This window comes from Akebia trifoliata, chromosome 1 (assembly GCF_017979445.1).
Source record: "Akebia trifoliata isolate Shusen 1 chromosome 1, ASM1797944v1, whole genome shotgun sequence".
In the NCBI taxonomy this organism is placed as follows: Eukaryota; Viridiplantae; Streptophyta; class Magnoliopsida; order Ranunculales; family Lardizabalaceae; genus Akebia; species Akebia trifoliata.
This window is the reverse complement of record NC_141375.1, coordinates 35,344,635-35,366,672: the sequence shown is the minus strand read 5'-3', so window position 1 is coordinate 35,366,672 and position 22,038 is coordinate 35,344,635. Positions and strand designations below refer to the sequence as shown.

Sequence of the window (22,038 nt, the reverse complement as noted above, 5' to 3'; positions counted from 1 at the left end):
CAAATTTCTCCTTTTATTTTTAATTTTCGGGTTTTTATTTGAATTTTCTTTATTTTTATTCTCCTTTTGCTTTATGCTTTATTAAATTCACGGCTATCTTTTTCTTAAAAATAAATAAATAATGTGTATCCAATTGCTACAAAGTACAGACAGGGGCGTTTTCGTGAATACTTGAGATACCCTTTTTATGAGGTGACTTATGAAATGACCAAAATACCTTTATCTTCAATATCTTTCGAAATCCTTGATTTTATGTAATAATAAATAAATAAAACATCTACTCCAACCTCCTCAATCATTAGTTGAAGCTTTGATTTATTTGACAACTCTATTTTCCCCCACAAAGCTCTTGATTTTTTTCCAAAAATTCATCATCTTCGATGTTTGCTTTATTTAACAATGTATCAAGTGATCTAGAATGAAAACTATTAATTTTTTTCTTTCATGGAATTAAAACATATTGAGTAATTAATCAAATTGTGTGGAGAACTATAAGCACTTTTGCTCAGAGTGCTCCTCATAGAGTCCGGGATCCACCAATCACATGACCTTGCGTTTGAAGGCATCCCAAATTTATAAAATTACCCTCGTTGTGCTTGACGTGGCACATGCTACAGAGCCTACGAGTGCTATGACGAGAAATTTTGTGTGCAAAAAATCACTCTTAATACCTAAGATTGGAGATGAAGGGTATTTTGGAGAAAAATCGGGAGACTTTGGTAAGAAGTTCAAAATGAGGGTATTTAGGACATTTTAGTTGGTCTCCATAAAAGATCAAAGGAAATGTGTACAGATATAGTTTAAAAATGCAGGTACATAAAAATATTTACTAAAACTTGGAAGGGCAAGTCAAGATTATCCTTAAAATATTGTTGATTTTGCATCCCACACCTATTGCAGTTGGACCTAAAAATTATTTTCATTTTTATACTAATTTAGTCTTCATAGTTCACATTTTCACACCTTATGAGCTGATGATATTTTTGGACTTCACATAGAATGGGACCTATGAAAACTAGGGTTGGATCCCACCAATCACTATCAGGTTAAAAATAACTTTAAAAAAATCTATATATTCTTTGGTAATAATTAGTGAATCAGGCTGAACTTTATAAATTAAAAAAAAAAAAAAAAAAAATTAGAAAACTTAAAAAAATTAAAAAACTAATTCTTGGGTAGGACATGATGTTAGTGGGCCTATCGTAGTGTTTTCATGGTATAACTTTTACCCCAAAATTGATCATATTGGATGACTCTAACAATCAGTTATGTAAAAATAATAATCAGGACCACTCATCATAGGGTACAGAAGATGAGATGACCTACAAAGTAAGGCCCATGAAATGTGGGTCTATCCTTAGAATATCTCATATATATACATTAGTATACAAAACTATAAAAGCCCAAAATACGAGAGATAAATATTATTTATAAAAATGAATAATTAATAAGCAGAATTTTTTTTTCCTTCCTTTCTATTATGTTTTTTGGCTTGGTATTCTAATTTCTATGTGGTGCTTCTTGTTGAAGTTTGGTGATTTTATATATTATATGTTTAAATTAGAAGGGGTGGTGGTGGTCCATCAAGTATACTGCTCATTTGCCTTGCATATCAAGCAACTTCAGAATTCACACCTCTCTCTCTCTCTCTCTCTGCAACTCTCATGGCAAAAGAATCATGATTTCAGCACTCCGGTTCAAAACCCATGTGAGTTCCTATCTTCTTTTCTTCTATGTTTTCATTTTTAGATCTCTCTCTCTCTCTCTCTCATAACAAAGTTGAATATCTCCTTTTCTTATTAAATGGAAAAAAAAAATTTCTTTACTTAGAACATAAAATTTCCAAATATAATTTGTTCTTCAAGTATTTGAAGTTTGAACTGTTAGTTTCTTTTTTGAACTTAAAACAAAATAAACTTTTATATCTTTATATGTAGTTATATCAATCCTTAATGAACTGTTTTTCAATTAATTTATTTTTCAAATTTTCAAATATACAGATGGGTTGGGGTTGTGTGTGCTTTTGAATGTGTTTTGCCTCTGTAACAGCTGTGAAGGCCGTTTCTTGCTTTTCCTTTAGTAGTCAAGGTTAAAACAAAGGTGTTTTGAGGCTTTATATAACTTTTAAAAACAAATTTGGTTTTCTCTAATCTCTCTCTCTCTCTCTCTCTTTCAACACCTTTTCCTTTTTCTCATTGGCTTCAGTTAAAGTAGAAGGAATTCTGGTGTTTCTCATGGTTAAAGTGGGTTTATAGCTCTATCCCTCAGTGATAGTTTCTTCTTTTGTTCTCTTTCATACTATCATCACTTCTTCTGTGCTCTTCTTCTCACTTGTTCCTTCCTTATTGCCTTAGGAAGCACTGATGCTGTTTTTCTGTTTTGAATCTTTCCTCATATAGGTTTTTGTTAAATTTCTATTTCTAGACTGAGTTAGGTTGTTGGTTCTAATAATTTAATTTTCAATATGTGGGGTGTTCTTTCTCTCAATGAATCTTTCATAGTTTTCTAGCTGTTTTTGATCGATTCACCTCTCAAGATCAGATACAAAACATTTTATTTCTTCCTTTTTCATTGCTTTTAATTTAGGGTTTAATTAAAGTCAATTCTATCATACCCACAAATTATTATTTTTTGTTTATATTTTCTGTAGTGATCAGAATCATCAGATCTCTTTCATACTTATAATTCTGTTGGTAGGTATTCCTTTTAATCAAAATTCAGATGCTACTGATTCATATTTCTGAAAAGCGAACGGTCTGGAGAATTAGATCAGGAGGACAACAGAAGTGTATTGTTACATAAAGTTGAGAATTTTCAGTTAAGTTGAAAGGAAGAATAGCATATCTTCTCTATATGTTATAGAGCTATGAATAAGAATCAAATAGGTTCCCTCAGTAGTTCCGATCTTATCGACGCAAAGCTTGAAGAGCATCAGATGTGTGGATCCAAGCAGTGCCCTGGTTGTGGACACAAGCTTGAGCGAAAGCCGGTACGAAAAATTACAGTAATATCCTCAGCTTCAACTATAAGATTGCTCAAAAAAATCGAACAAGATAATGATTTATATGTTTGATATTGACCGTGATTAGAATTGTTTGAGTGTTACAATTTCTATGAACATTAGAAGAATACCTTTTCAAGAAAAATGAAAAAGAAAATGCATTTAGTTATTTTGTTGAATTTTAATTGGATTTTGTAGGACTGGTTAGGTCTTCCAGCAGGAGTGAAATTTGATCCAACAGATCAAGAACTGATAGAGCATCTTGAGGCCAAGGTCGAAGCCGAGGATTCAAAGTCTCACCCATTGATAAATGAGTTTATCCCAACACTTGAAGGAGAAGATGGGATTTGCTACACTCATCCTGAAAAACTTCCAGGTCATTCTCTTCTTCCCCTTCCGCCTACTACATAAAATACTGGAGAATAATGTTATTTTCATGAAAGAAGAGGAAAAGAAGACAGAAAATTATCTCTCAAGAAGATTATCATGTTGATTTTGATATTTTAACCAATATTTGAGATAATGTTGATTTAGATATTTCTATCAATATTTTGGGGTTATAAGCTTTCTCTCCTCCTCTCACAAATGAAGCTAAAACTTGTAATATTCTTGGGTTTGTTTTATAATACTCAAGATTGTTATGTGTTGCAAGAATCCTAGAGTGTTACAGTTAGTTACACCTAAGTTAACCAAACTTTAATTTTGAAAATGCTTCACTTGTTCTCACAGGTGTGACAAGAGATGGTCTAAGCAGACATTTCTTTCACAGACCCTCTAAAGCGTACACAACGGGAACTCGAAAGCGAAGAAAAATACAGACTGAATGCGATATACAAGGCAGTGAGACGCGGTGGCATAAAACAGGAAAGACAAGGCCAGTGATGGTGAATGGAAAACAAAAAGGGTGCAAGAAAATTCTAGTCCTCTATACCAACTTTGGCAAGCATCGAAAACCTGAAAAAACTAATTGGGTCATGCACCAATACCACTTGGGTCAGCTAGAAGAAGAAAAAGAAGGAGAACTCGTCGTCTCCAAGATATTTTATCAAACACAGCCTCGACAATGTAATTGGTCAGATCGAAGTGCTACGACGGGTGAAGGAAGCATTGAAAGAACTAGTAGAAGAGAGAGTGGTAGTGGGAGTTGTTCTTCTTCTAAGGAAGTTAGTAACCATAGAGATGTAATTTCAAGTACTTACAGTGCCATGGATATTCAACAAATGAAATCTGATAATTTCAGCTTTTCTCCATTTAGAAAAAGCTTTGATGAGGTACATATATTTCATGTGATTTTTGTTATATTTGAAAGAAATAGTTAAGCGACTGATTGAAGTAGAAAGAGAAACTGATTATATAACAAGCTTTTTTTTCTTTGGTATGTTTGTTACAGGTGGGAATGGAAGAAGCTTCAAAGTTAAGAGATGCTTCAGCAGTTGGCACGTGCCAAGAACATGAAGAATATGAGCACCAAAGGACGCATCACGTGACCCATGAACAACAAACACAGCATCATCACCATCATCAGATTGCAACAGCAGCCTTTCATGTCAGCAGACCTTCACATCCCATCTCTACAATTATCTCTCCTCCCCTCCATCACACCTCCATTGTTCTTGATGAAGACTCCTACCATATGTCAAGAATTATACTCCAAAATGAAAAATTCCAGGTATTTAAGAAAACCCTATTTATAAATTTAGTTTTTGATAGTGTTTATAGTTTGAATTGGATCGACTCAAGCTAGTCATATTGGTAAGTTTCATATAAATATGGTGACAACTCGATGCGATTAGTTTCATATAATTTAAATATTATCTATTTTTTTTTATATACATGAATTAATTCTTTTCCATTTTGTTATTTTTCTTCTCTAATTTCATAACTTGGATAGCAACAGCAGCAACAACAACATCATAAATTGGGAGGGAGGTCTGCTTCTGGATTGGAGGAACTGTTGATGGGTTGCACTTCAGCTGACATCAAAGGAGTAAGTTTATGGGCATTTTGACACTGAAATCCATGAGTCTTACGTTTCATTTAGCCAACTAAAGTTAATAAAAGCAAGAAAGATAAACAAGGAAAAAAGAAAGGTATGAAATTCTTTTCCATTTATTTTGAAAGACAAACTAGAAGTCTCTCCCTCTCATTATTCAAGAAAAAAAATATTCTCTTTTGGACCTAAAATTCATGAATATGTTTGGCTCACCTCTTGATAGGTACACATACCGAAAATCATCCTGATTGGTGATTCTACACTATTAGATTAAGTAGTTTTTCATCATGGGCTTACAAGTGGATGGATTTGATGATTCACATTATTTCCAAATTCAACGGCTATAAATCACCCATCTAGCTGAAAAAATTAAGTACTATATAATGGAAACTTCCTAAAGGATATTTCCTTAAAATAAATTTCTGCTGTTTTGTGAATTCTTTGAAAATTTGGAAGAAATACAAATTTCTTTTTGACAAAAAAATTGTTAAAGAAAAATTCTCTAATGAGAAAAAACAATACTACTTTTAAGAGGTGCAAAGAAGAATATCTGAAAACATGATGAAAATAAAACCTGGTTGATTATTCAGTGTGTATTTCTCTCTAGGTGTTTGTTTGTTCACCGATACAATGTGGATTATATAATAAATGAGAATGTTTGTTTTTTTTTTTTTCTTTTCTATTCTAATTAAACAACATAGACTAAAAATTAATTAAACAATTTTATTTTTCTCTTCTGCTGATTTTTTATTTTTTTGCTGGGTTAGACCTTTCCCAACATGTTAACAAAATCAGGATCCACCCAAGATTATAAAGAAAACAAATTAAATACAAGTACATAGGAGATAAAAACAGAACTTTCCTTCATTATTATTCTTTTAGAAACAACCAAAAGTAATAAACAACCATTTTTCTTGAGGGATGCTTTACCTTTTAGACCTAGCTTCTAATGCAAACAGGTACCCAGCTAGGTATTTTGAATGAAAACAAAAAGAAAAAGAAAAAAGAGTTGATAAGCTTTTCTCATGTGTCGTGCTGTTCTTGTTACAATTTCAAAAGAAAAATTCATGAAATATAACTGAAACCATTTGGTCTTTATTGAAATAAAAAAGAAAGAAAGTGAATGAAAGACTTTTTAAATGAGTGCTCTTGTTCTTATAATAAAAGTAATTGGTTAGGAGAAAAAAATATTCCCTTAAAATTTAAAAGAAAAAAAGAGCAAATATGAGTATACGACTATGAGTCCAAATATTTGTGGGTTCCAATTTGATGTCAAATTAACTGAGAACCAAACCATTTATGCCTTTAAAGTAGATTATTTGAAAAAATTAAGGGAAGTACTTTCTCCACTGGGCGCCCATTTTGTTTAATTCATTCCCTTAATGTTCTTTCACACTTGATTACCCTGAATCATCAAATTTTGATGATGATGATAATATGTAAAGTGTAGTGGTAGAAAGCACTTTCCATTAACATATTTACAGATTTTTCATTTATTGTAAATAGTGATAAAATAACCCTAACCCTAATCCTTTTTTTTCTTTTCTTGCAGGAGTCATCCATCCCAAACTCACATGAACCTGAATGGCTAAAGTACTCCTTCTGGCCTGACTCTGACAACCCGGATCATCATGGGTAGGAGCAAAAGAGAAAAGAGAGAGAAAGAAAGAAAGAAAGAAAACAAGAAACCATAGCAGACAACATCATAGTCATCATCACAAGTACTTGAAACGCTGCTGCAACCACAGCTCTTTTCCAAGAGAAGACAAGTACCATTCTAGGGTTTCTTTTGTTTCTTTTGTTTCTTGTTTTTCTTCTTCTTCTTCTTCTTCTTCTAAGGGATTGGATAAGGGCTAATGGTTCGATTAGACTAACTATATAATAATCCCTCCATGTTGGAAAGAAAGAAAGAAAAAACAAAAGATTAAATAAAGAAAAGGAAAAGACAGAAAGAAGGCTGCCGATGCTGACAATAGAAGGAGGGAAAATCAAAGGTCCAAAGTAGATCAATCATGCATGAAATCATCAACATCATGACTACGGTATAATCTTTATTATAATTCTTACTTTTATTGTTTTTATATTTTTTTTGAGTCTTTTTTTTTTTTTTTGGAATCATTTTAATTTGTTTTCGAACTCTGAAACCAAAGGGTTTGTTCACAAACAAACTTTGCTAGTTTTCTTTTCTTTTTCTTGTTCTTGTAATTGAAGCAAACTGGTTGGTTGTTCTTGTTATATGGTTGAACTTTCATTGACAAAGTTGATGCTTAAAGCTTAATTGTCGGAAGATCAATTTGAACCATTGGATGCTCCCCTAAATATCTTATTCAAATCACGAGGCAAAGACATTAACATTCTTCTTTACTTGGGAAAATGAAATCTGTATTATTTTAGAGTCGTGCTGGGGTGACACAAACAGAGACACAAAGGTGACAAAATGATGTGGTGGTGTCATTACGTGACAATTGGAAAATTCGACAGAAAAAATTGACAGGCCATGAGCCACGAATTTTAGAAATTGAATTTTGACAGTCTAGGACTGTCGAAATTCTAGATATTTCCATATTTGACTACTTAGAACTGTCGAATTTCTCCCATCCTTCATTAATTTGACAGTTTCGACCCATCGAAAAAAAAAGTTGACAATAAAAAATTTGACAGTCCATGGCCGTCACATTTGAGCTTTTTTCACATTGTGTATGCACATAACCGTAGATGCTTTTCCATGAGATATGAGTAAAAAGCATCTACGGTTATGTGCATGCCACCACATCATTTTTGTCACCTTTGTGTTATTCCAGCATTTTCCATTATTTTAAGGAAAAAAATCTATAGTTCTGTGCACATGCCACGTCATTTGAGTATGTTGTTTTAGTCACCTTATCACGAGTTTTATTGGTGTATCACATTTTCCCCATCTTTTCACATCTTGAAGATAGATAGGAGGAGATATCTGATAGTGCACCAATATTACTATGGCAGCACACGAACTCACTTTTTTTGTAAGGTGAATTACCATTTCGTGAGTTGAATATTTAAGATTCCGGCCAACTGTCCATTTTGATTGTCAAAATGTGAATGATCACGTTTATGTTATATAAAAAAATTTAGAACAGTAACAAATTTGGTGGTTTTAAAGTGACTTAATTAGCAAGTTCACTTTTAAACCTACAAAATAGTCACTTTAAAAACCTCCAAATTCGTTATCATTCTAGTTTTGGTAATTAAAATGTATAGTGAGCCAGAATCATAAAATCCACAAAAAAGTTTATTACTTTTTCGTAATTATCACCCCCCCCCCCTCCTTTTTTAATTCTTTGTATCAGTGGGGTCTCATTTTGATTTAAATCTGAAATCAGCCCAATTAAATGATCCCAATCATATGGTAAATGCATTCTTGTATATATTTATCCAATGGGGTCATTCAATCAGGATAATAGTTGGCCTAAGGTTAAAAACTCATCAATTGGATGGTCCAGATTGATGAGAATATGCATCACTTGTATGCTGAAGATATATTCAATCTTTACTATAATAATGAGATAAAGATGAGGGTTGATGATGCAAATCCAAATCAATTAATATTTTTTAAATTAATGATATACTTTGAAGATAGATTAATTAATGCATTTAAAATAATTCCTGGATAATTATGTAAATTAAATATTATTTTATTTATTAAAATTCCTTTGATAGATAAAACAATGTGTAACAATAAGAACTCATAGTTTTGAGAAGACTTTATCAAGAAGCTCGTGCATAGCATGTGTTGGAATTTGAAAATTTGTCCAGGAGCTCTTCTCACACTTTCAATGTTGAGAAGATCCTTTGGCAATGAGAAGAACTCTTGCTATCCACCATCCACCAATATAAAAAAAAAACAAGTCCTAGAGAAGTAACCTGGAGATGCTTCTTCCCTTCTAGATTTTTCATGAAGCAAAAGATTGTCGTCAAATGTGCCTTGTAATTTAGTAGTTGTCCCTATTATTTTTAAGAAATAGAGAAAAAAATTTCTTCCCATTTTACTTGATCGAAACCGAACATTTTCTTTCTTTCTTATTCTTCCTCAATCTGTTATTGTCATTGTCGATGACCTCAAATTCACAACTGTTTGTCGTATGTCAAAAATGCCATCATCTACTACTTAACTCCTATGATCTCGTCCTCCTTTGATTAATGACACACACACACACAAAAAAATCATTTTTCCAAACTAGCAAAGTCTGGACGATCGTCAATCATTAACCCACGATTATTGATCATGGAACTGATCAATGATCACTTTTAGAAATATTGATCATGTATTAATGATCATTGATCAATTTTTAACAGATGATCAATGCTCCATGATAAATTATTAGGTCCAAATTTTGGTTTTTAATAGTTTGTAAAGATCTGTTTAATTTGATATGGGTTCGGATATTTAAATTTGATCACATGATATGCACATCAAAATAGATATATGATAGTATTGGATTTAGAACTACTATATGTATAGTACTTGTCTTAGGAGGGCTAAAATATATACTCTTGCTTTTTGTATATGTAAGGGCATTCTCATCATTTTGACATCACACAATAACTGAAAGTTAATGTTTTTACCAAATAATAACTCTAATTTATCTACACAGAACAACACTTTTCCAAACATGGTTACCAAATATCAAACTAGCCTAAACACACTCCTTGGCTTTCTACTTCTCCTGACAACAGAAACTGCTAGCATTCCCAAATAGGGAGGGGAAAAAAAAAGGGACCATCCCATCTTTTCTTAAAAGTAGGTTGCATGATAAGATGGTCATGATAGCACCAAAATGTCAATGATACCAATTACAATGCCAAAGTTTCACTTGATAAAATGGTCGATCCACCTCTTCATTAGAACCATCTTTTTGGCCAAATGAAGTTGGGTCCATATATGAAGGCAACCATATAGAACATGGATAAATGAGCCAAATGTTTATTTATTTATTTATGGTTTTTCCCTTTTCTATGACGAGTTATCCAAACCGTAGGCCCATTGTTGACACTCATCCTTTACTAATTGAGAAAAGCTTGTTGGGTGATAGGCCTACTGTTCCTTTACTAATACAATCTTTGCATTCTTAGCAGAAAAAAAATACTAGGAGAGGCGAGGCAATTGACCTCTTAAAACATTATATTTTGCCCAAATTCACTAGATACATGCAATATCACACATATAAGGTAAATCAGGATAAATCCTTAGGGGTGGCCAACAAAAAGGGCTTGAGCTAAACCAAATGTTTATTGTTTTATAATAACTATAAATTTTTTTTTAGAGAATCCACCATAGTCATTCAAAAGAATTTAATGTATGGATGGTAAGGATCAATGTTGTCAAAAGTTGTGTCTAGTCCTCCTTTTGGTTTGCCTAGACCATCCAAGTGCCTAGGTCCCACCCACTTTAAATTGGATTTTAAAAGGTGGGTAAAAATCGTAATTTTATATAATATTTTTGTAGAAACTGTGGTTTAAGGGATATTTTATTAATTTTAGAATATAAGGGTGTCAAATATTCACCCAAAATTGCAAGAATGTATAAAATTAAAACATTTTAGAGAGGTGTCAGACCGCCTGAATATTGATGGCTACATTGTGAAAAATCAAAACAGCAAAGAGAACAAATAGGCAGAAAACTCAAGGTGTTATGTGGTTCGGCAATGTGTCTGCACCCACACAACTCGGTATACCATCAATAGAATACAAGACATTTACACAACATACATAATTATTATTTTGCTTATATTTTAGTTGTATTGACTTACCAACTTGTTGGATAGGCTCACCTAATCACGTTGATTCTTGGACTAGGAGATAATTAGGGCCCATCAATTTGATGGTCTGGATCCAGGAATTTGTAAAACTACATGATAGTTGGAGATTTTACTTGCAATACAGTGACATTATCATTGATTACATGTTCTCCAATTATATCTTCTAAATCATCTACATGAGAGGATTTTAGTAAATATCCAAATACAACATAAATATGGACATATTCCCAAATATATGTTCTCCACTCTCACATAAAGTTTTTCTTTCGATAGATGAAAAGTAGACGAGGAATTTTTACCAGTGAATCATTATTCAAAATCATTCCATTCTGAATATCTTGATAGAGAATGGAATAAGATTCCCGAACCATTTATTCCATGCTTTCAACATTGATCTCCACCAACACTTATTTGGGTGAAAGATTATTCATCTTTATTAGTGGAAGAAACAGTTGATTCGAATCTCGATACTCTTTTGAATTTGGTACTCCTCAAAAATAATTATGGTGAGACTAGACGATAAGCCATTTCGTGACCCTTGCCTACAAGATCTACTATCTAAAAGTTGACTACTTTGACTTATAACCATTTGGATGTATCACATTGTTTTTTTTTTTTTTTTTTGTATTGGCACGATAGCAAATTGTCGTAAATAAAAAGTTTCTAGTCTTTTGGTGCTTGGTTATCACTTTGAGGTACTTGATTATATTTCATTGATAGTGAAATGCAGCAATATCTCCATAGTTTTTCATAGAAATTACATATTTTAAAAGACCACAACATTTTCTTGCAACAAAAAATTTACAAGGTACCAAACAGGGCCAAAATGTTCAATGGGTCTAGATTGCCCATATGACAAAGAGAATATATACAAATTGCTTCTATCCCTTCTCTTCTCCATAGCCCTTGAGCCACTGTTTTGACATCGCGGCACCTCAGCAAAATATTTCTCGTTGAATGGTCACATCAGTACCCATACTTCACATATATTATTTATCCACAAATGTAATGCGAGATAGAATTGTAGAGGAATAATGGTCGTACCCTTACTTGGAAAAGGATAGGAACTAATGTTGGCTTTGGTTAAGAGACTTCTTTTTGGGAATTGTGAATATTTTTATAATAGTGAGGACATAATTCATATTTTAAATCATTCAATCTTTGTTTTCTGTTACTTATGAAAGTGAGATTCTTTATTACTTTATTTTATTCTAGATTGTAGCTTTTTTCACCATTAGTACACAAGATTTGGATGTGTTAGAGAGAGAGAGATCATGCTAACTTTTTCTTTTATGGGACGTGCATGAAAGAAAGGTAGATGAACATCAACGTGGTTAGAGAGGCAGCTTCTTAGTAGTTTCTCAAATGGAGGGAATAAAGTGCGCAAATCAAAGAGAGAACAAGAATAATCTTTTTTAAGTTACCAAACAGCCAACATCTTCTCCCTCATTGGTACATCTTATGTAATTAATGTAGTTAGTTGTGGATGAGTTCCTTATTTTATTCGTCTTTCAAACTCAAATGGATAAAGACGAATGAGCTGCCTTGATATTTTGGCATTATTACAGTATCATAATATGTATTTGAATAAGATGTTTTATGCCACATCAAATCATCTTTTTCTAAAGATTAATTAAGAAAAAATGTGATTAGAAGATTAGATTATTTCTTCTAATTATATTATTAAAAAAAAATCTTTATTTTTTATGTAATTCAATCAAGAGAATCAACCTTGGAAGATTGTTGATTTAGTTCCATTCACCTTTATGTAAGATTAAAGAAGATTACTCTCAAGGAGATGAAGAGACCTCGCGCCTGCTCTGCCATTCAGGTTAGGGAGGTCTTGACTTTGACCTGTCCTATTGATAGGTTTGCAGCCTGTAAACTGTTCCGCGCCTGATACCACTTAGTCAGCTAGGACACATGTACGACTTAGATTAATGCACAGTTATTTCTCTTTACAATTACGTATCACACAAAACATACATATCAATATATATTAGTCCTAGATCATGGGATCAACTCTCCATCATGAAAATTTGGAAACTCTATAAGATCTCTCATGAAAGCTCTTGTGAACAAGTGTCTTAAGTATAGAAATACTATGAATATTTTTTTTCTTCAATCATTTTAAACCCTAATTAAACCAGTCAAAGCATCTGGAATATGGTCACCATCACTAGAAAATCTGTGTGATTTTCGAATACAATTTTCTTTAATATTATTGTGGGGGTTGATGTGCCTGGCAATAACAAAATGTGCCTGAAAATATAAATTTTGAAAGAGAGAAAAAAAAAAAGAGGAATAAAACTTGGGAATAGAACATGGGGTGGGGGGGAGAATTCAGAATAGAATGTGGAAGAGAAGAGTGTCTTTCCACATGCATGCAATAGGGAAAAGGGAGATATGTCTTGTTTCTAACTTAAAAGTCGATATTCGTTTCTTTCATGACTTTATGGAAGATTTTGGATGCTTTTAAAGGGAGGGATTGTTAAGAGTTTTCCCATGCTACTATATACAGATTTGGTCTCTTAAAGAAGTTGCAGAAAGAATTGGAAGATAGTGGGAAGGAGAATATCACAACATGACCCTCTCTTTTATTGGATTCTCTACAACTACAACAACTATTCCTACTTTTCAACTTCAACCCTACCTCTTTATCTTTTCTTCTTTCTCTTCTTCTGTTTTGAAACTTGAAGTGAGCTTAAATTAAATTATTTAAAATAAAAAAATAAAAACTTATTGGGATGTTGTAGTGGAATTTAACTTGTAATACATTCATGATAAGCTCTCTAAATTCTGAAAGAGAGGGAGAGAGAGAGAGAGATGAGTTTCTATTTTAAGTTGTAATTTTTTAATTAAGAGTCGTGCTACATTGACTTAGTTCGACACTGCGCTGATGTGGCAGTGCATAGAGAACAATATTCCTTAATTAATTATTGAGTTGAGACCTGAGTTAAATCATCCAATTCAACCAGATGATTAACTCAGATCGAAAGCTAAGTGAGTCAAGATTTTTAACTTTATAAACAATAAGACGAACATGAGCCAGTAGTTTCCATAAGAATAATGATGAATGCACGAGGTCTTGGTACGTAGCTGGCGTGGTAAGGTACAGAACCGCACATCTTTTTCTTGTGTATCCCTATGAAAACAATCTATGGTTCCATGCCTTTGCCACATTAGCTCCATACCCAACCGCGTACCAAGACTGCTTGCATTCATCCTGACTCTTTTTAAACTGGAACACTCTCAGATGAATGATTCATGATTTGATTGTTGATTTTCTATCTGGAAAGTCTTCACTCGGTCAATACTCGACTGATGTGACATGGACACGAGACCATAGATATTTTTCTTTGGGATACACAACTGCACATCTTTTATGATGATGTTTAGTTGTGTATCCAGAGGAAAAAAGATCTATGGCTCCGCGTCCATGCCATGTTAGCAGAGTATTGACGAAGTGAAGACTTTCTAGTTAGGAAATCATTATTGTTTGTGATTAGGTTATTGTACACCTACGTATTACAAATATATATTTTTCCTTTGTTTTTTTTTTTTTTTTGGCTAGACCTACAAACTCAAAATCCATTGTTAGTAAATCTTTGATGTTTTAGCAATATTAAATATAATTGGATTGTCAGGGATGCTGTAATCATAATCGAGAGAATCCAATTACATTCTCTACCTAGAGCTATTTGTTGAATTCGAGCATAGCCAAGGGAAAGTAATTATGGGTCCAATGGGCTTGACAATGCCCATTGATATAAGTCATTTTGAGGGATGTTTCTAATAGAAAAATAGGATTTGTTCTTGCATGTTGATTTACTAAATTGATTTGAGACATTCATACACTGCATCTCTTTCTTTTATTAAGGGTTTTACAACTTATGTGTTCCATGATATTTCTAAGGATTCCCTAAGAAATGGATTCCTAGGAAACTTGTTTTCATCCATCTCAACTGTACATTTGTGTTATGGAGAGCCCCAAAATGTTATTTGAGGCTAGGCAAGTCTTGAAGATACATGTTAGGCCTATGAGGGCTTACTTCTGGTTCATTTGGTTATCGATATTTCAAATCAAATCCTCAATCTAAGTCCAAGAGATGCAGCTGCAAACAAACGGAGGCTCAATGCTGTAAATTATTTTTTTTAATACCTTTTGTAAGAGGAGGAAACCTTTGTAGTTTGTATAGTATAGACTACTTTGTTCACCATGATTTTACCTGATTTATTATACCAAAAACCTTGGTAAGCAAGCCTAGAGTTCATTTTTTTCTAGTGTTATTTATTTATTTATTAGCTATATAAGTAAGTAAAGAATTCTATTTAAACAGAAGAATAATGATAAACTGACTTTAAATATATATATAAAAAAAACCACTCAACTGCATAGAACCTTAGATATTTTCCTTGTGTATCCCGATGAAAAAAATCTATGGTTTGGTGCACATGCCACATCACTGTAGTTAATTTTAAATGTCTTTTTTTAGTCCGTTTATCATGATTTTAAACAGAAATAAACTTTACAGGATTAATTCGATGCAGTTCATCTAAACTTCTGTTAAAAAAACAAAGGACAAAAAATATGTGATACTAGAAACATTTGGGTATAAATCGAGCTCAACAAATAAATAATTTCAAAAATGTATCCAGATATTTAGGAAACTTTCAAACTTTCTTAAGATCTGTTATTTTTTAATATCACCACAATTACTTTTCATCTTTGATCTGATTATTTTGTAAATTAAGCTTTCTAACATATATGGTGTCAAATCTATTTCTCCCATTTGCTTATACAACTTCAATGCTGCCTTATTTAGTTCACATGTTGAGGAACTATAAGATCGACTTAAATATATGAATAAAAATCTTCTTAAAAGAAATATAAACCTAAGAACAATATGAAAATTTTGCTAGCCATTTTAATTATTGCACTCTAAAATAATATAAAAGAATTATAAACCTAAGAACAATATGAAAATTTTCTATGACCAAATCACACTATTCACACTACGCTTTATAAAAACTAACCACTTACCCTCACTTATATGAGTAAGACTTTCCACCAAAAATATTACAAACAGAACCTTGAACATAGTGAAAATAAGAAACATATAACCATCCGAGGTTGAGATATAAGGTAAATTACAAAAAATGAATATATGCTATTTTTGTTTCCTTCATCTTAGAAATGAGAATCCATAATTTTTTTTTTCCATCATATTCTTTAAAGACCAATGAAGGAAAATATTCTTTAGTCTGTTTGGCATTTGGAATGATCCCAAATCGTATTTGATTCTTATAGAAAGCTAATTATACAGTAATCCCATTTATACCTGAATACAAGTAATTCCAAAGATGCTTGACATGTGGCTCACGTAGATTGAACGACCATAATAAAAAGACTATTTACTTGGATCATGTTTAATAAACCTGCACCACAAATATTATATACAGCAAAAATAAGAGAGATCATATTAGTACCGTTGGCATAACCCATAAAGAGAGTTTTTCATAGGATCCCAGGATTTACATGCTATTTACCATGTGAACTAAAATGATGTGTGGGCGCTATTCAAGTACTGCGTTCTTCTTCATTGAATACAGATAATATATAAGACAACATAAGGTAGTTTCAAAGTTGTTCTGTATCGAAAAAAGGAATTTATGGTTGTCTATCTTGCAGTATCAAGCAACCAACCAAAGCTGTTTTCCATAATGCTTTCCTGTACAAGCAGTGGCAAGTGAACTTGAACTTAACAAGCACGTAACTCGGGCAGCCGCCCAGTGACTGGAGAGCAACCACTAGAAACTTTTAAGGATGATAAAAGGCAAGTCAGCCTAGCAATCATGGGCCGAGCACTCACAGTCCTTCGGACAAGGCTTAGTTGTTTCGTACTATCATCACAAGTGCTGTGATACCCCTCGAGATCTGCCTTTGTTATCAGAACTTCATCACCCGAGGGAGAGCTTGCAGGAAAATCTAGCACTCGCTTTCCATACTCTTGAACTGCCTACAAATACGTGTAAACAACTACAGTGGGTGAACTGATCTGTTAGTAAACGGTTTTCAAAAAAATAAAAAACATCCATTAAGCATCCCAGATTAAAGAATTCAACTTGTTCTAAAAAATCAGGGAATTCTGAAAAACAAGGTTCAACGAAAGGTTCAAGCAATGGTGATTTTGTAGCTACAACTGAATACTAGTGAACTCTGAAAAGGTTAGATTTAACATTTCAATGTAACTTTTGCAGGTAAATCTGGAAACCACTTTGCTACAGGTTCATCGCTCTAAAATTAAGGGTAATTCATTTCATGGTACAATTACTTAAGCCAATCCAACAAAAAAATAACATCAATCAGCGAAGGAAGAAATTTTGGAGAATAGAATTTCAAGTCACCACAGCAAAACAAAATGCAATAACAGAATGCTATTATGAGCAGCAAAGGGGAGGCTTTTTTGCACACCTTCCACTGAGAGGGAGCTAAGAGCACTCGAGGTCTTCTGGAACGTACATACTCCAGAGCAGCAGCAGGTGTCATATGCTTATACTCCACCTAAAACATTCATATGATTTTAAAAGGTAAAGAACCACTTCAATGCCAAGAAATACAAAAGGGGGGGAGGGGGGGAAGCGAGCTGTTCGATGAATTCCTCATAGGAGAAGTTTTCAGTAAGAAAAATAGGGAATGGAGAGGCCTAGAAGGACTACGAGCCATGAACCATAGGAACAATGCATCAGCTAAGAGATTAACAGAACTACCATAAATGGTTCAACAACATAAGAAACAATGGGTATACAGTGAGCAGGACTATACCAAATAGCACAGGACAATTGTGGTGCTCCTACCCCGACCAGCTTTACAGTGAACATAAGTAGTCCTCCCACAGGATGCATTCCCTGGATAAGAAAGCAAATTTACATTTCAAGAACAAAGGATATAAATGTGTCATTTCTGATATGGACAACTAAACTAACCAACAAACTCCGAGATCCAAATCCTAATATATATAACATCTAAACAGCACTACAGAAATTCCACCCTCCTTGGAAAATATTTAAAAAGAAAACCATGTGACATACATAAGTTCAGCGAAGAGTCACTCACTGTGAATGAAGTCCACCGCCCTACTAATATCGAAAAATGATGGGGCAAAAAGGTAATCTCTTGTAGGAATCACCAGATTCTCAATCCCATGCGCCTGAAAACCATTAAATGGAAATCATGAATGAAGAAAAGTGAACTTGGAAAACTATATTTCTCCATAAAAAAACAAAAATAAAAAGAGCAACTGTGGCCCCTATGAAAAAACTTTTATACTTCAACATCTTTGCTTAATATTAAAAATTAATCTTACCATATTGAATAATATTTTTTGAAAAAATAAAAAGTCAACACATTTTTTATAATTAAAAAGTCAATACATTTTTAGGTAATCATATAGACCAATATCAGATGACATGGATGGAAAATACACAATTCTTTCCCACCACTTATATTTTGATGCTCGACAGCCCTGGGATAGTTTGACCTCAGATTTATAGCTGTGTTTGAAGCAGTTCATAAAAAATTAAGCGAATAAAGATTAATGACACAAGTTTCTTGACATGAAAAGCAGGAAAAAAAAAACAGTAAGAAATCATAGTAAAGAAGCGCAAGTCCAATCAATTGGAGAAACTTAAAGGGTGTTTGGAATGAATTTCAAGCTGATAAATATTTTGGTCAGACAAAATTAAGGGAATGCAAGTTGAAGCTTTTTCTCCCTTAATTTTGTCTGACCAAGGTACTTATCAGCTTGAAATTCATTCTAAACACCCGTTTATAAACAAAACCCAACAACAATTAAATCCCCAACACTTGGTGGACAACTGAAAATTTACTCCCAAACAGACCCTTAAAGATTCTATAAAACTTACTACCAATCCAAAATTTCCATCACCCATGAATTATTCACTAATACATCATGTGAACATTAAAGAAGAATCGAACAACATACTCACGTTGTATAAAGATGTCGGAACCAAAGTCTCATAAGGTTCATTAAGGGTTATGACACCCCCAACACCAAGCTGCTTCAACCGTGGAACATCCCTGGGAAATGGGACAGCTCCCAACAAAAGAAACTGTAAAACAACAATAAAGAGTTAATTACATTCAACATTCCAAAGTACAAATTGTGAACAAATGTCAAAAGCCCAGAGTTTACTTCCTGTCTCAAATGGGCACTCGCATTTTTTGGTTGAATTTACTTGCAAGTCGCAACTAATATTTGCCACTCTATCCCCAAAAATCAACAGACAGGTAAAAAATAGAACCAAATACATATCTACAAATAACATTATAAAATTGCTAGGTACTGAGAATTCGTTTTCTCATAAAAATTGTTTCCTTCACAGATAAGTATGCAAACAGATTCCATTGAATGAACATAAAAAAATTTAATGAAACATTAGAGGAAGATTGAATCAAAAAGAAGAGAAACAAAACCTGATCAACCTCGTCCCACCATCGGAACTCAGTTTCGATCTTGTTCCTGAAGACATTGTACAGAAGAGTCGGATAAAATAGAATCCGAGCTCCAGCCCCAACTAACGCTCTCTTTGCGTCCACTCGAACAATCTCTCTTTGAGAAAGACGACTATCTTTTCCATCAGATTCCACCTCCTCCAATTCCTTGATTTTCATGTTACAAAGGCACCCAAAACTCAAATACAGATGTAAAACCTAACCCCAATTTCGATCAACAGTTCTCTCTATACAGACAATCCTCCAATAGCTCCAATACTACATCAGATTCACGAAGAATCATTCAAACTGAAATAAAATATCATAATTACGAACGAATTTGAAGGAAATTGCATCAAATCAAACCTTATAAGAAAAACATTTCCCGATTCAAAAAACTAAACCAAATCGAACAAAAGATACCTCGATCCACAGCTGGTAAGCATAATTTTCATTTCTTGCGCGAGAATTTTAGGATTCTGAGTTGTTAATCCCCCAAAAGTGACAATTTTTAAGCGAATTTTCAGGTCTGGAACTCTTCGGAAGTAGAAAACCAGAACGATACTAGTGAGGAAAGTCAGAATGCAACTATATATATATTGGAAAATAGAAATGTTAAAATGCCATCTGTGAAGCTTTTATTTACAAACGAGACCAATCTAGTTAACGAAAAATATTGCTGAATGTGGTTGTGCGTGTCTTGGGAAAAAGTAAGCATCCTGAGCTTCATGGAGTGAAATTGTATCTAACTCCCAGCATCTTCTAGCGCAACGTGGCACGCTTTTTTTTTTTTACTACTTGTCCAAGAACTTTGACTTTTAAGTAAAAGTGACTGTCTAGACAACCTTTTTCCACTATGACTGAACTTAAATTCATGATTTATTTTTTGTGGAAATTTATTCAAATAACAATATATTAATTCATAATTATTAAAAAATACTTTTTTTGAATTTGGCAAAAAAGTAATAAACCAGTGGCCGATTTTCAAAAATCCGTTGTTGGAACACCGGTTTTCAGTATTATTTAATTAATAATTATTATTATTTATATTTTAAAACTAAAATTATTCATTGGTGTTCGACTTTATTATGTGTGAGAGAGAAGAACATGGCTCTAATTTGTTTTGTTTCAAAGAGACGAAAAACGAAAATGAAAAATGAGAGATATATGGATAATTATTATTTTAAAATAATATAAAATATAAATAATTTGTTCAAAAATTGGCAGTCCAACCATCGATTTTCATTGGGGTATTTTTGTCATCTTGAAAATCGACGATCCAACCATCGATTTATTACTTTTTTTTATAAATTTGAAAAAACTATTATTTTTTAATAATTATAAATTAATATATTGTTTTTAAAATAATTTTCCTTTTTTTAAATATAAATACCTTTAATTTAAATTAATTATTAAAATAATTTTATAATATTTCTAAGATAAATGATATTAATAACTAAAAAGCATATTGTACTATCAACCAAATAATCAATTTTGCAATGTGATTTTTATAAAATTGAGGCCAAGTTATTGCACATTTTGTTGTTTGTTTAGAGAATCTTAAAAATACTTTTTTATATATATTATTATATATTTAAATACATTTATAAATCTTTTCAAGGGCTTATAAAAATTAATGTTTATGTAAGATTATAATTATCTTTATAATTAATTTAATAACTTGTTTTAAGAAATCTCAAATAAATAATGTAACTTTACATCACACAAATGGGTCGAATTTGCATTTGGCCTTACTGCTTTTTCATTTCCCAAAGGCCAAACAATGGTTTTAAATCTCGATCAAGACCGATATGACTTGTCCAAGTTATCTTGGTATCGTCCATCAATGAGATGAGTTGACAAGTCATCTCAAAAACATGGTTTGTTCTAGGTTTAAAAGCATTTTCTTTTTAATTCCGTCCAAGACAACTCGAATAAATCAAATGTCTTGTCCGAGATGACTCAGTCTTGTTCATGGACGATACACGTCATGGGCCTAACCCATTTCATGAAGAAATCGGGCTTATGCTACGTTTCAGGACCGATTATCACCACTTTCTACCTGGATCAAACCACTCAACTACAAGACTGCCATGGAGTGGATCATGCCCGATATCTGATCCATTTCAATCCAAAGAAAAATCCAGATCAGAGGACCAAAGATTGCAATTTCAATAAAGACCAAATCTGACAAGGATCTGATTTGATAACTTATCGGATGGGTTTTGGTTCAACTATATCTTGATCCAATAACATATAAGAAAAATTATGAATTCTATATATGTATATTATATTTTATTTAAATATAAGATGCAAATATTATTTTTATTAAATCAAATCAGATTAGATTAAGCCCGATCCAAAAATATTGGGTTGTCGGACAAAATCAGATCACATCCAGACCAAATTTAGCAACAACTAGATTCGAACCTGGTCCGTTCAAAGCCCAACACACCATTAACAAGAAAAAGAAAAAGGAAAAAAAAGAGGAGTCTCTTCGTTTGGCCTGGGCTTGGATTAGGATAAGCCCAAACCAACCTAGACATAACAATGTGATACCACTTTTTTTTATTTTTTATCAGAATTTGATGTCAATTGGGTTTTAGTTAGGGATGGTAATCTTAACACAACTCATGGAAGATACAAAGTTAGTGGATTTGGGTTGAGCATAATTGATTTTGGATCATAATCATGTCCATAACATGAAAAAAGCTCATATTCGACGGTGTTGGGT

The 22,038-nt window shown here is 32.8% G+C and overlaps 2 protein-coding genes across 9 annotated transcripts; one reads left to right on the top strand and one right to left on the bottom strand.

The window, feature by feature from the left end:
* The first annotated feature begins 1,559 nt into the window (after positions 1 to 1,559).
* On the top strand, positions 1,560 to 7,328 carry LOC147412125 (NAC domain-containing protein 75-like). 7 transcript variants are annotated; one of them, XM_086456579.1, is made up of 7 exons: positions 1,560 to 1,708; positions 2,698 to 3,004; positions 3,200 to 3,377; positions 3,731 to 4,272; positions 4,392 to 4,670; positions 4,893 to 4,988; positions 6,547 to 7,328. In XM_086456579.1, exons 2-7 carry the CDS (start codon positions 2,867 to 2,869, stop codon positions 6,631 to 6,633), a joined length of 1,320 nt encoding a protein of 439 aa, XP_086312705.1. In that variant the 5' UTR covers positions 1,560 to 1,708; positions 2,698 to 2,866; the 3' UTR covers positions 6,634 to 7,328. The 7 variants fall into 7 exon arrangements, with proteins under 7 accessions (XP_086312705.1, XP_086312719.1, XP_086312712.1 ...); XM_086456593.1 differs by lacking the exon at positions 1,560 to 1,708 and having other exon boundaries at positions 1,832 to 3,004; positions 4,902 to 4,988; XM_086456586.1 differs by lacking the exon at positions 1,560 to 1,708 and having other exon boundaries at positions 1,834 to 3,004; positions 4,899 to 4,988.
* An 8,914-nt stretch (positions 7,329 to 16,242) lies between these two features.
* On the bottom strand, positions 16,243 to 19,885 carry LOC147412124 (phosphatidylglycerophosphate phosphatase PTPMT2-like). Of its 2 annotated transcripts, none has more exons than XM_086456555.1 (7): positions 19,728 to 19,885; positions 19,287 to 19,613; positions 18,800 to 18,922; positions 17,907 to 18,000; positions 17,616 to 17,698; positions 17,265 to 17,354; positions 16,243 to 16,809 (listed from the first exon to the last, which is right to left on the bottom strand). In XM_086456555.1, exons 2-7 carry the CDS (start codon positions 19,482 to 19,484, stop codon positions 16,552 to 16,554), a joined length of 846 nt encoding a protein of 281 aa, XP_086312681.1. In that variant the 5' UTR covers positions 19,485 to 19,613; positions 19,728 to 19,885; the 3' UTR covers positions 16,243 to 16,551. The 2 variants fall into 2 exon arrangements, with proteins under 2 accessions (XP_086312681.1, XP_086312691.1); XM_086456565.1 differs by having other exon boundaries at positions 19,287 to 19,583.
* Positions 19,886 to 22,038: the final 2,153 nt, after the last annotated feature.